We start from the raw sequence: 15,259 nt of genomic DNA on the forward strand, positions 1-15,259 counted from the left end.
AAACATTCGCGGGTCTCAGGATTGTTGTCGGCGTACTCGTTGCCCTAATTCAACTCGCACGACCAGTGTATTTCGTGGTGGTACGGACCACCTCACTATTTGATGTCCACACTTGCAGAGAAACTCACCCACAGCAGCCGGGACGGAAGTACAACCGGCAGAGAGGTAGATCCCCTCATAGCCCAACGGCCTAATAGCCCTGAAGAAGTCGAGGGTCCAATACCCTGACGAAAAACGTGTTGGCTGGGCATCTGATCAGAATTAAACAGAACAAACGCAACATTGGACTACTGTGATTGTTGTGTTTTTGTAGACTTGTATTCTTGACTCGCAGCATTTGCTCTGTTTTTATTTATCACGTGTGCACAGGCCACTTGTTTCATTTGTTCAGAGACCTTGTGCCTACCTCGGGGGTTTGGGGTTATCCCCCTGCCTGTGGCACCGCCATCGACTGACTTTTCTCACATACATACGTACACACGAGCAGGCGCCAACGCATACCGCATCACTTGAAACCTGTTTTGTTTGTCTACGTCAAAAGGCATATCCATAGGAAATCGCTCTCTCTGGTGGACTGCTCAGTGTCTGTCCGCACCCAGTCTTCAAACCCAAATGGACTGGGGTGGCTGCTGTAAATGCACCTGGTGCTGTCTGTATGAAGTACCCTCAAACGGGACAAAATTGGTGGAGAAACTGCCTGGCAGGCACAGAAAGACCCAAAGAACGCACTGCGGCTCAGCTGCCTTTATAGTTTCCAGGGACAAATCTTCCATCTCACCAAACAGACGAGACGTCCAGAGGCATATCTATAGGGAATGAACAGAAGCCCATAAATTACATCGAATACCAAAACACTGGTGCTTACTGCCCGACACAAGCAATCCGTCGCATCCAGGCCAAACCTAATGACATATATGGCTTAATCTTGACCACCCTGAATTATTTGAGCCACGGAGGCCCAGAAGCCCTCAAGGTCAAACGCCAACATCTCACAGACCACGTCCCTGAGATATAAATATATGGGCCAAGAAGGCAACTGGCATAGACGGACCTCAAGGTTCGACTGTCAAATGAGAACATTAATTTCCCAAATGCCTCAATTCTCTTTGATTCTCTGTCAGGATGTGATGAGTCATAGGAAATAAAATGTTGTTCACCTGACTTTTTTTTTGTAAATATAGTTTATTGATTTTCATTGCAGCTATCAGATATCACCATCACAATAATCAGAAATCCCTCTCCCCATCAAATTAGTATCCACAGACTTATACATACGTCTACACTACTGACAGATAATGTTCATGTCTTATGTTCCCCATGTTCAATGATGAGTCACGGCATATTATTAACCAACCTACATGGTAAACAACCGACAATGGTGGTCCGTTACCTCCTATTAACCTAATCCTTAATAACCCCCATCTCTCCAGCCCCCCTCCCTCCCACCGGTGTGTTCCAACTATGTACAACAATGCAATATGTAGAGCTTGAGTGGACGGACAATCAGGATGCACGTTATGTTGTTCACCTGACTTGTGGAAGATTGCATACGATGCCAGGGTGTCTTGTGGTTCAGAGTTAAAAAATGTTTTTAAAAAATAAATAAAATCGGGGTCACCTAGTGCCTGTCTATGTCTGTTCAATGGACAGCAAGAAAAAGGCTTCACCCAAATGTCCATCAATGTGTCAGTGATTACTTTACTGATTGGTAGCAAAGGCTCAGCAGAACCTGCCGAAGCTTTAACACCACTGTGAGTATGTTAGTTATACACTCCACAGAAGGGTGTTGTAAGTCTAAAACCTCAGTTCCATGTCTAATCACCAAAGCTAAGAAAGCATGTTCCTCCGCTGGTGGTCTGGGGAGAGATATCAACCCAGTACAAGGAAAAAGTATCGGGTCCAGTGGCTGCCTGCAAGTCGATGCTGAGAATGTCATCATCAAAACGAGCGACAGTGTTCGGAACCAAAGTCGAATGGACTGCCAAAGGTTTTGGTGTCAGAGTAGAAGTCAACACTGAATCGAGAGCAGAGCCTAAAACAAGTTCAAGTGCCACAGACAATGCTGAAGATGGAATCTCCCAACTAAATACCCCTTCTGATCCATGGGGCCTAAAGGTACACTAGTGTAACCAGAAGACTGTAAAAGATATCCAACATGGCCTCCCAAAAGACCTTGATTTGTTGCGCTGTCACTGATATCTGGGAATCTTGGGTTGCATCGAGATCAATTGTGGAATCGGCTCCTCTATGGATGGGGGGCAAGACCGAGTGGCACGCTGACACCATCTTGACATTCTCTGGAGATACTGTCAGGATTCGGATGCCGGTAGCGCACTAACTGCCCTCAGCGCTTACCGAGATCCGAAATGCTGACATCGAACTGCAATTCCCGGCGTCCATAGCGAGCCGCATCACGTAACCCGGGTGTGACGCCGGGAACTGCTCCAAAGAGCGACGGAAATCAGACAGGTTTGCCGATTATTCGTTTTCTGGATTGCTGAATCGGTCTCCTCACGCCAGGATCCTACGCTTGTAACAGGGCGGTAAGAGTGCTTCGGCACGTATCGTGGGATCATTTAAGCCTCAGTCTGTTTGTTTACGGTGACCTTCACCGTATCGTGGTGACTCCTCTGTTGGCTGGGACCTGCTGGCTGGCAGTCCTAGGACTCCAGCCTTTTGACAGGTGTGTTATGAGGATTGAGAAAAAATAGAAGAAGTGTTCATGGTCATAGAAAGATTCTTTCTTACCAGTTCTTTCACATTATGTTTTGTTTTCATTTGGTAGCTGCATCATGAACCTGCCTCCACCCTCTTCTCTCTTCTGAAGACAGCTATACTTCTTTTTGTTTCAGGTAGGGGGTTAGTGTAGTGTATAGAGGGGTTTAATACAATCTAGGGTAAAGGGAAAAAGAAACATTGACGCTTATGATTGTTTGTTTTGTTTTCCTTCTCAGATCTCCCTCCCTGCTGTTCCTACCCCTTCCTTCCCCCGCTCAATCACCTCAACAGTCTGTGGGTATTCATCGTCCAGACTTGGGGTGGTTCAGAGGTGGGCCCCTATTGAGCATCGGCACGATTCTGAGGATTCGAGGTTGAGGAGCCTGACAGATACAGTGGCAAGATGGGGAAGAGTTCCACTTGGCTTTGTTGCGTTTCCTCTTCTACTTTAATTCAAACTTACCTGAATACTTCGACTACAACCAGGACCAGCCACTGGTACTACCTCAGGAGCAGGAAGGAATTTGCATCCTCGACTTCGAGCTGGACCAGAGCAGTTTATTCAAGTGTTCGGCAACAGACAGCTTCACTTCACATTCCCGTCTGCCTTCGGTTCATGAGGGTACATTCCTTCCATGAGTTGGAGTTATTTGCCAAGCATAAACATGAAAGGCATACCTCATGAGCGTCTGTCACAGACATTTGTTTTCAACCGTCTCAGCTTTGATTAAATACTGTAGTATTTGAAAAGGTACATAATTCTCTTGCACACTGGTTGAATATTTTTGAAGATCAGCACCCAAACCCATCAGATTAGATGGTGGCACAGTAGGAACACCCCAGACAGCCGTTAACATTGCATTTTGGGAGTATTACCAAGCACTGTATAGAGCGATGGACCCCCCCCACCCTCCCCCAACACCGGGACACACACACAAGAGTTCTTATGTGATATGTTGCAGACTAGGCTCAACCCTCTACAGCGGGCGAACTGGGCAAACTCCTGCAACTAGAAGAAATAAAGGTAGCTATCTCCCAAATTGCTAGAAGTAAGACACTGTCTTTTTAAGTAAACAAGGGAGCCCGATGGATACCTTTGGACCATGGGTGATCAATTATTATAAAGAACAAGGGTCCTAAGGATAGTTCAGCAAAATAAACAATGAAATTATAGACCGGAATCAGTACTATAATCAATTTTCTTCACCCAGCCGGGTTAGGAAATTTTAATATATAATCAGTAAAATACCAGTTGACCTAGGGGAGGTCATACATACACATTAAGATAGGGCACAATCCTGTACCTAACCCAAAATAAAACAAACAAACAGTACAAGAAATAGACAAGTAAAGAAAAAGTCTTTAGCAGGCAAAGAACGTTGGAGCCAATTGTCGCTTGCAAAATTTTAAATAATCTCTGCAAGTTACGACATACAGTATCTACAGGACAATACACAGATAAATGAACTGTAGAACTGTTTAGTCGTCGCCGTTTCGATCCCCTGGCTCCTAATAACCCGGGATCAGCATATTCCTGTGCTAAGTGGTGTGTCTGTTAGTTTCGCATTAAAATCACCACCCAAAAAGATGTCAATCGTTTTGGCTGATTCATGCTGGCAATCTAAATTAGAGATAAAATCAAAAATCTTAATGAAGTTCCCATTAGGGGTGGAGTAAAAATCATTATTATAAAAATTGATCAAAGAAAAAGAAACTCTCCTTTTATACAGTAAGACTTGGAAATTGTGGCTGTTGGTTGGTAGAACGTTAATGCCACCACCAGCAGCAATGTTTATCCCAATTAATAAACCCCCGTGGGGCGACCAAGTTTAGGGGTAGTGGCTGCAATATTATCGCAATGAAACCCATTAATATGTCATTCTTGGGTAGCCAAAGTCTCTTGGAACATAACTATGTCCTGTTCCTTTATTAAACGTAATCAGTCTGGGTCACCGAGCCTTGACTGGAGGCCTGCTACATTCCAGCTCAGAATACTCAGATCTGTGTCTGTCTTGGCCTTAATTATGGCTTGCTGGTCATCCAACAATGTCGCTAAGAGATGAAGATGCAAAAACCTGAGAATTTTCCAACGGGTATGGTTGGTTTTCCAGTGGAAATGGTTGTCAAGCCTGGGTATCCAGATCAGATAAGACCTGAAACCTATTGGATACTGGGAGAGGGGCAGACATATTTGTAGTGAGCCTAAATTGCGGTTTGAAAAAATAGCCCAGGGGGGAACGCGCAAATGCTGGAGTTTTGGGTAAAGGTTTGCTCACAGAATCTGAATAGACATCAAACCATATGGGGCCTGCGAAAGTTGATCACGATACAGTCGCCATCAATGTTCTTGGGGCATGGGCCAACCCACCCAACTCTACGTACCATAAGGATCTCATTCAAGTTGGATGGGTGAAACTTTTTGTGCTTTTTTAACCAATCCACAGTCTTATTGCGTAGGTCAACAGAAGACTCCCTCTGGTCCCATATAAGAGTGGGAACGCCGGCCAGAACTAATACATAAGGACAAGTGGCTGGGGGAAGGCTCAAAATATCAGTATTAGGTCTCGGGTGGTTACTCCTTGGGCTATCTATTGTACTCCTATTTGGGTCACTTGGTATTGTGCCAGAATGTAAGCGTTCAGAGTGACTGCTATGTGGACCTAAGGTCTTCATTGTAAGCTCCCGGGATGCATCCGGTAAATTCCCCTGCTCCGAGGTAGGTTTTGGCACAAGGGGTTCTTTTATTTTGCGGCAAGTTATACAAGAATTAACAAATAAGTGTTCCTTGAGCAGGGTGGAATTTGCAAGTTAAATCTTGAATTAGCATCTAGTGGCATTAGCGAGCCCTCCCCCGCGATAGCATCAGGATGAGAGATCACTTTACTACCACTTAAATTGTCCAAAGCAATGTCCACACTTTCTAACTTTTCCCAAAGAACAGTAAAATTCCTGTCAATCAGTTTTTTTATGTGGGCTAATGCAGTTTCCAGAGCAGTCTCCATAGCGGTGGCAAGAATCCCCAATAGTGTTCTGCCTTGGTGAAGAAAAAGCAGAGTCAGTCTGTGTACTAACAGAATTAGATAGTGTTACATGATTAGCGACTCGGGGATCCCTTGTGCTTTTAGTTTTTTGGAAGCCAACACCCCGCTTTCGTTTGACCGGAGGAACTCTCACCTTGTTTTCGTCTCGGGGTTTAGCGACCCGTGCTCTGGTGATTATGCTAGACCCATTAGAGACCGCCATGGGGGCCACATCCAGGGTTGACAAGGGGGAGTTCAGGGACTGATTTTGGGGGGTGATAGGCACGCACATTTGTGGGGTGCAACCCAGATCGGGAATACCAAGTGACGGGCGACTATGTAATGTAGAGGGTTTTAGGGAGAGTCGTTGCATGTCATTTCAATCTTGTGAGTCAGCAACGATTCCGTCCTAACAATGAATGCGTCTAAGGTCCCAGCTACTACTTTGCGCATATTCATGGTGGGTCCGCAACTCCTAAACAGTCAATAGCCAGATACAATAATACGATGCAGCACTGATACTGTTATCAAGGATCCAAATATACACGACAGTACCAGATAAGTCTTTGAGAACATTGAAACCATGCATGTGTGAACCTATTGTTCCTAATGGTCCTTGGGAAACTTTAGCTATAGACATTACAGGCCCCATTGGAGAGAATCATAAATGTGTTATTGGTTTAATTGATATTTTCTCCAGATGGCCTGTCATCAAAATTGTTGACAGAGTTGAATCAGGTGCCGTTTTGGAATTTTTAGATGAAGTCTCTCAAATAAGGTATTCCTAGACTTATAATTAGTGATAATGGAGTACAATTTGTTTCTTGTAAGGCACAAGATTATTTTGCTAAAGTGGCCATCAAACACAAGACTACGCCTCTTTACAACCCCAGTGGTAATGGCATGATGGAACGCTTCAACAGGGTGATTAAGAATGATGTTCAACTGGCCATGAAAAACAATGAGAACTGTGAAATTCAAGTTGTGAAGGCGGTATTGGCTTACAGAATTTCTGTGCATGGTGCTTTAGGTGTTTCTCCATTTGTGGTCATGATGGGCAGAGAAGCCAGAACGAAAGTTAATCCAGTTTGGCTTTTGCATCCTGTCAATAATGTTATTTCCATGGAAGATATTAGAAAACAAATTGTGGACACCCATTTAAAGTACACGCAGCAGTATGATTTGAAAACCAATTCCAAAGAAGTTAAAATGGAAGTAGGCATGTTGGTTAAAGTGAGGAATCCTAGTAAGGTCAAGAAGGGCGAGAGTCCGTTTTCTGAACCATTAACTGTGGTTGAGGGGTTGTGAAATGCTGTTTTGCTAAGTGATGGCAAAGTTTGGAATCTAAAAAGGATTGCTGTTAATCAGGACTTAATAAAGGATGATAAGTTCACTAAGAACTTGGACTTGTTTGATGATCCTGACATCTGTGAGAGTACTACAATTAATAATACTATGAACGATGTGGTTGGTGGTAATGATTCTTGTGTGATGAGACAGGATGGCGAAAATGGCTTTTTGGATAAAAATATTGAAATCTCTGGCAGCAATACGTTGCCCTTAAGTGTGCAGTAAGATCTTCTGATGTTGGGAAAAGAGTAAGGAATAAACCCAAATGGTTATCTGACTGTGAATGTGATCTAGATGCTGTATAGCTTTGCATTCTTATATGATGTATAACCTTACATTATTTTGTTCTTGCACTGTAAAAAGGAAGACTGACCTCCATCTCCTAAACTATATAGCTAAGGACATTTGGAGCTCTCTATCTCAAAAAAGAGTTGCACATCAAACAATAATGAGGATAAGGAGGTGAAATAGAAAATGAGTAAATTGAACTGTTGAAATTGTCTCCCTAGATTGTCTAATGGGTGATGAGATACAGATCATGTATTGACTGTGTAAATAGACAGTACATCAGAAAATATGAAGTATAACAATCCGTGAATTATTAGCAGTAAGTTTATTTAAAATTAATTAGACTTGTTCTTGTGCAAAGGAATGTGGGTGTTATAATATGTATGATTTCATGTAAGAACAAATGGTAATTGCTTCTGTTCTATATTACCATAGGGGTCATCAATTACATGTCAGTTCTCAAGATGGTCTTGTTAAAGAAAAGATAGACCGAAACGTCGACCTACGCTTTCTCTTCTGTAAACTGTTTAATTTGTGTTAGGAAGAAAAGTGTTGGCAAATGTCACAGTGAAGGCTTTGAATCTTAAATTGTTCCTTCTTGTTACATTGTCTGTATTTTTAAGTACCCTAATTTAAAGGTAAAAAGTAAATATTTTTCTACATACACCCACCTTTGTTCCAGTTCTTAGCACATTTTTTGCACGTATGATTTATATTTTGTAAGACTTTTGTGACTTTGATACAAGAGCCAATACACTTTGAAAACTAAATTAAGTTGCTGAAAGAAATTAACTATCGAGGCAACCATTTGTTTGGCCTTGAAAGCTTCATATAAATTAGCAAAATATCTAAATAAATCCCTTGAAGGCACACCTACTCTACCATTTCACTTTGCCCGAGCCCTCAAGGGTAGTCTTGGGTTGCCCATTTTACTCTCCATTGATGTGTAAAATGTCAAAGAAATTGTAAGGAAGCCATATATATATATATATATTATAGCACCTGAATGCCAAATTCAGTAACAGAAAGAATCCTTTCATTGACACAGGACAAATTAGATGAAAATCCACCTAACAGAGCCAAACTACACTTTCAAACTGGCAACCCATGCAAAATCACATGGATTCACCTTCCACAGAGCCCCATCCTTTAATGACATCATTAAAAAAGAAAAACAATACTGTCATTTAAGACTTGGTACTATCTCGCCTCGTTGGATTCAACGGCCTCCTAAACATCCTATTGCCCCACCATAACCTTTTAACAGCAACATTCCTCAAATTCAGAAAGAACCTGAAGACATGTCCCGACAGAAAATGATCCCCCAACACAATAGGTACCAACTACTCACTGAATGTTCTGCCTCATTGTAAAATATCATAAATAATATCTTAGTGCTTATGTCGTCTCTTCGGTGTTATGTTACTCATCGGATGGGTTTGTGCTAAGTAAATACAACAGTATAGAATAATAAAAGATATTCACATATATAGCAAATTACAATGCAGTACATTTAGACAATATAAAACATTACATGCACGTGGTTCTGACATTTTCTCAATATACTTCTCACACAAACTTTTAAAAGTACAAATACGGAGTGAGTGAAGGATTACATTTATACAGTGCCCCAACAAAATACATCTTAAGAGAACACTGGCTAAAGCAATGAGCAAATTTACGAGGCATTCATCAGTGCCTTAAATTTCAGTAAGCGGATGAGACAAGCATGCTTTAGAAGCTAAATTGAAGAGCAATCTCTTCTCTGTAGTTTCCTTAAAAAAAATCTGTAAACAGATAACAAACACAGAAAAAGTTTTGGCCTTTTGGAAATAATCAATTTGTCTTTCTTCATGTTGGCTGTTTTAGGATAAAGCTAAAAGTTGTAAATTGACCGGGAACCTTTATAACCTCAGATACTGAGGCGCGTATTATACAATTTGCTTTCTCTGATACAGTCTTCCTTTTTACAGTGCAAGAAACAACAATAAAGGTCTTAATTTAGCCCAACTAAAATGTAGACCTGTGGGAACATGTACAATAGAACAACTTGTCAAATGCAGCACTTGCAATTAAATGGTAAAAGATGTAGAATACATGAAGCAAAAATGGAAAGAAGTTGGTCCTTCGAAATAAGAGTACGTTTTCTCAATTTGGCAATGCCTGATCATAATACATCTATGAAACAGGTATCATGAGCACCTCCTGAAATGTTAATTTGTGTAGCCAAGTAGTTAGGTTGTCTCAACTTCAGAGCCATAAAAGTTATGCAACAGGCCTTATTGGAGACCCTGATACCTGAACGAAAAGCAGTTTAGGGTAATATATCCAAATTTACTCAACCCAAAAACTAATCTGGCAGCTACTTAATCTATAAACTCCACAAGCTATAAAGTTGACGTATGCCAGGTAAAGCAAACCCTAACACCAAGGAAATCAATGGAACATATCTATCTACATATTTAACTTTCTCAGACAATTGAGCTGAGACAGATTAAATACACAACAATTTTTTATAGAGGTGGCAGAGAACACAATTGATGCAAAAGTCCAGCTGTTTAGCTAGTAGAACGAGAGAGGTTAAAAGCATTCACTGCAAGGACTTACAATCATTTTTAAAATACTAATTTAAAGCTAAGATTTATTTTTATGCGTAAAATGTAATTCCATCTTAATACACTTAATAGCCAGGAAAAAAACACCGGGTTACAGCCCATCTAACGCATAGAGCGCCCACGAATATGTGATCAAAAGCATCCGTCCCTGTGTCTTGGTTAAAATTCACCCCCCTTCCCCAACGTTAAATACCATAATTTCCTCCCAATTTATTCTGAACCTTTTTCGTGGCTTGGTCCATGCGTTTTAACTGCTCATAACTGTAAATAATTAGCAGCTCCAGTTACCATGTCTCCTCTATATCAAAATGTTTAGAAATGTAAACACTTTCCTTTAGAATTGTCAAATCAAATCATAAAACAAAGAATGTTAAATGGTACAGAGTTTGGAAAAACTGGAGAGCAAAACTATATTCCAGGATAGTACAAGAAAGCACAATTTTGAGAAATGAACGAAAGTGTCTGAACTTTTCAAACGAATAGGTAATATGATATACAAAAGCAAAAAAACAAAAAAAAGAAAGATGCTGCCAATGAATGTACTAGATGTGGCCTGAAATCGTTTTGATATTTGGGCAGTCCTGTCAAATATCACGCATCATGTGTGACATTCACGCATTTCAGTGTGGTGCTCCGCATCATCGCACTGAAATGCATTGTCACGCATAATGCATAGTGGCAGTCTCAGGTGCACACTCACTGATTGCTGCAAACTTGAGTGTGTCAGCTGCCTGCAGGCACTGCCTAGGGTCTGCCTGTGTCGGCGCGCTGCTTCTGTGGTCTTGAGGCAGTGATCCCCCTGGCTCTCTGCTACAATGTATCACCGGCAGCGCCGTGCGGCACTGAGTCCGCCTTCCTGGCGTCACTGCGCTGGTGCCTAACAGATACTTTCGAGGGCACCGCTGGGTTATGTCACGTCCTGCTGGCTGTTAGAGCTGGGAGTTTATTCTACAGGAAGGCCGCCGCAATCAAGGGGCAGCTCTGTTGCTCGCACATGACGCTCGGCCACAGTCTCCGCCGTCCGGTAGGCCATTATAATCAAGGCCGCTGCTGCATGATTCAGCTAAAATTTCCGAGCCTGCCGAGGGAGATAGTGCAGAGGACGGGTCACGGAGAGCCATGACTGACCGCCACTGTGTGAGGACAACAGCAGCTTGAAACCGAGTGCAGAGGACGGGTCACGGAGAGCCATGACTGACCGCCACTGTGTGAGGACAGCAGCAGCCTGAACCCGAGTGTAAAGCAGATTTCCGCAGGTGTGGCTCATTCGTGACATGATTAGCACCTACCAGCCTTGTTGCAGTGGTGTGAGTCCCCGACCGGGGTGCTTCTGAAGCGCCTGCCTAGCAGCTCTCCCTGACCTGGGAGTCACGCACATTTGCCGCCCCCCTTCTCGGGTCTCAACCCCTTTGAAAATAAAGGCCTGGTTCCAGGTCAACTGATTGATTCACATCAGAACAGCGGCGCTCAAAGAGTCTTCTGGGCTGTCTACAGCATGCCAAACGCCGTTAAACCACCTCCACGGGGTCACAGCCTGGAGTTGACACTTGTAAGTGACAGTGTGTATATCAGTACTTCCTCAATTGGTGTTCGTTTCTGTGGCAAAATATACACGTAATGAGAGCTATTTTCATGTACGGATGAATTGGGTTACATGTCCGTATGCTTATCATATTAGCAGTGGGCTGTATCAATATCTGGTGTGTTGTAATTTGAGGCAGAGGCTTTACACATTTCAAGCGGGAGAAAGCCAAAATGAAGCCATTTTTGGCTTTAGTAATCGGGAGTCTCCCACCTGAATTGGGTATGAATGAATCATCTTAATTTATTTTTATCATGGCTTTTCTGTCTTTCTTTACTTTATCAGTTAATGAGCATTAATGCAGCTCGAACACATTTTTAAAGCCTTCTTATGCTTGCAGTTAAAGAGTGTACAAATAAGAGGGATACATTATCACACTGGCGTATGGAGATAACTTTACTTTTTGTTGGCTGTTTAATTAGATGGCATGAAATATGCATAACGTTACTGGAGAGTACTATGCACAATGACTCAAAAAACTGTTCTTACAGTCATGTATCTATAACATAAAAGCATATTTATGATGTTGCTTACTACCCATTCACCATTATGTTTACTTACATGTTGTGTCGTAGGAGCCCCTCTTCCTATGTAAAGAAATCCTGCCCATTCACATTAATTTCTACATTGAGATTTTCACTGTGCCATGGTCCTTGTGATATCCCGTCCGCCTCATCACTTTTCCCCACACAAGATGGACATGGGCTTATATTTGTTATGATGCACGCCCTTTTGGCTTAACTACATACATGTGTTTGAACACATAAATCTAAAGACCATCTCGTTGCTCAATGGGTGTAATTTCTGATATTTAAATGTTTCCCGTGTCTTCATTGATTGATTTTGCTTGCGAGAAAGTGTCACTCATAGTCGTTGAAATGTCGATCATAATTACACTAAAATTATGAAAATGTCACACTTTGCAATCTGAAAGCTTGGCAGCTATGGGTGGGGGGCGGGGAATGCAGAACTACTCTTGTTACAAGTGAAAGGCCGAATGAATCTGCCTGGCCGGGCTTTCCGGGAAAACAATTATCTCGCTGCTGCAGCTTTTACCAGCAAAACAAAAGAAAGTTATGCACCCGCAAAAAAAAATATATATATATATATATATATATACACTAAGATATAACTGGTCTTATGCGGAAGTGTAACCAAGAGCAGGAATACCTATGCTCAGCCACCTAAGTATTAGCCCCAGGGCAAGAGAAAGGTTCTCCAGTATCACACGCTCGTAGCACTACAAAAGGGACTGCAGTAATTCTTAGCTGACAACAAAATGCACCTGCGCTACCACCGGTTTGCAACAACACCATAAGCCTGCACTAACGTATGTGACATCATGGGCTTGAACGACCACTGGTCTGTGAAAAACTATAGGCCTGCACTACACGATCAGTCTTTGGCATCATTGTGGACCAGCACTACCACCTGTCTGAACTACAGACCCATCTGGTCGTAGACCTGCACTATCATTGGCATGTGACAACATGGAGCTGCTCTCGCACCTGTCAATGGCAAAACTCGGGACCTTCATCGCCACACGCTTTGGTTAATACAAGGGACGCGCAAAACCATTTCCATGCGGCAGTAACCAGGTGCTTCACGACCACCCGTCTAGAAATGGCAGTGACCTATCCTAGCACCTGACTGCGACTGAGGCTGTACTATTTAGGTCAGGAAATTGACATTTTCGACAAAGCTCCTTTCTGCAATTTAAATTCCGATATTACTCCCAGTAGCTGCAGAGCTAGCCCTGGTAGCCCCTTGCTCCAGAATGCGGCTGCTGTGCCCCATTTGACCCTCGTCCGAGCATGGCAGCGGGTGCTGCAGGGTACAGAGTCCCCTTGCACAGATCAGAAAACCTGGCTGGTGTTTGTAACTGCTGTTTCGCCCTCTCCTCGGGGACACCGCTGCACTCCCGTCTACGGGTGGCAGCTTTACTGCTTTCAATAGGCCTCGCTGCATCCGGGAACTCTCCACTCAGAAACCGTTCCTGCCCTGACAGTGACCCCGGACCCAGTTCAGCCCGGTATTACAACGCGGCAGCACGCTCTCTCTCCCTGCAAGCCACCTCCCTGGCACCCCACTCACCATGGTACAGAGAGAAGCGATTTTGGAGACTGTCATTAGGATTTCCATCCGCCCAACGCCATCTTCCAACCCACCCAATCACAGACGGAAGGCAGGACGGGGCGGGAGCGCGCGCGGGTCTTGCACGGGCAGGGGCGGGAGCGCGCGCGCGTTTCGTACGGGCAGAGGGCACGCGCTTGCCTTCTGACTTCAACCAAGGTTGGAGGCGTGTCCAACGGGAGGGAGCACGCGATGGGAGTGGCGCTGCGGGTAGTATAAGCACCCGTAGGGTCCTAAATTCCACCCACACTGCTCATGAGAAACTCGATTCACAGCAGCTCAATTGACGAAAGTTGCCCTCCGTGTACAGAGATAGAAGGGCGGGCTTCTTGGAGATACGAGACAGGGGTCTGGCTTGTCTCTAAGAGCCCGTGCAAGAGCAGAGCCTTGAAAATATTTGTCATCTTACTCCTGCAACAAACCTGATATGAAAAATATGATAAAGTCTCGTCAAAATTCAAGAAAGTGCATTTCTTAACATGCGGAAGCGTTTACCATAGTACATCAAATGATATTGCAAATTATGATTGCTGCATATTGATCTTACACAATTATCATGCACCATGTATGTTGGCTAGATTATTATGGAGCAACATACTTTATTTATTCAAAATAAGAGGTTCTTATACTGTACAACACGAACGTATGTATTTGAAGGTACTCGCATAACGTGCATACATGCCAACATTTTTCACTTGGTAAGAGGGAGATTTAAAAACAAGCATTGGCATAGCCCAGTGGTTCCCAAACTTTTTTGACCTGTGGCTCCCTTGACCTAATTGGCAGTTGGCCGTGGCTCCTCATCACTTTTTAGGTCTCGCTGAACCAATGCGCAATGATTAGGCACAGTTCATGTTAGCCAGGCGCATGCACATCACCAGCCACATCGAACTCCATACACCATTTGTCTGAGCCTTGGCATCAGACTTCAAAGGAAGCCGCTCCCCCGCCCCCCATCAGACTTCAAAGGAATGCGCTGCCCCGCCCCCGCCACAGCAATGCTACTCCCCTAATGAAAGTCTTTACATAGTCCATTGTCCCCACGTTTCTGTGCACATTTCAATACCGCTTTTCTGTGTCTCGTATATTAATTCATTTATTTTTATATTCATAATAGTGTTGTTTGCTTTTCAGCCGTCGATCATGTGCACCTCTCTCCGAATCTACTTTCCATGTTGCTCTGTCGCCAGCGTCCTTCTCACCCACCCTCTCTGCACTGCTCTTTTTTTACAAGCACCAACGGTGGATCACCCTTTCAAAATAAATAAAATACTATGTTATCGAAAACATATTCTATATATCTGTTAAGAGCCTGGCGGTAGCAATATCTGTTCCAGATGTAGTTTTCTGAGGACCGGCACTTAGTTCGTTTAGTTGTTTACCTTCTTACTGATCAGAGTGCCCTGTATGTGGAATTTATATGGAGGATTTGCTTTGCGTTTCAACCAAACCCTTCCAAGGACCCATGTCTCAGGTTCCAGCAGGCGTGGTTATTCAGAAGATTAGGAGGGTCGATTATTTTTCTTGATTTGCAATTTCACAACATGCTTCTC

The 15,259-nt window shown here is 43.3% G+C and overlaps 1 protein-coding gene across 1 annotated transcript in view; it reads right to left on the bottom strand.

The window, feature by feature from the left end:
- USP12 (ubiquitin specific peptidase 12) overlaps nt 1-13,880 on the bottom strand; it is a 401,704-nt gene extending 387,824 nt beyond the window's left edge. Inside the window, exon 1 of the mRNA XM_078657114.1 lies at nt 13,668-13,880. Within this exon, the coding sequence (XP_078513240.1) occupies nt 13,668-13,715 (48 nt within the window). The 5' untranslated portion in view covers nt 13,716-13,880. The remainder of the gene's footprint in view (nt 1-13,667) is intronic.
- Between the last annotated feature and the right edge of the window lie 1,379 nt (nt 13,881-15,259).

The sequence above is a fragment of the Lissotriton helveticus genome, chromosome 8 (assembly GCF_964261635.1).
Source record: "Lissotriton helveticus chromosome 8, aLisHel1.1, whole genome shotgun sequence".
NCBI lineage: Eukaryota > Metazoa > Chordata > Amphibia > Caudata > Salamandridae > Lissotriton > Lissotriton helveticus.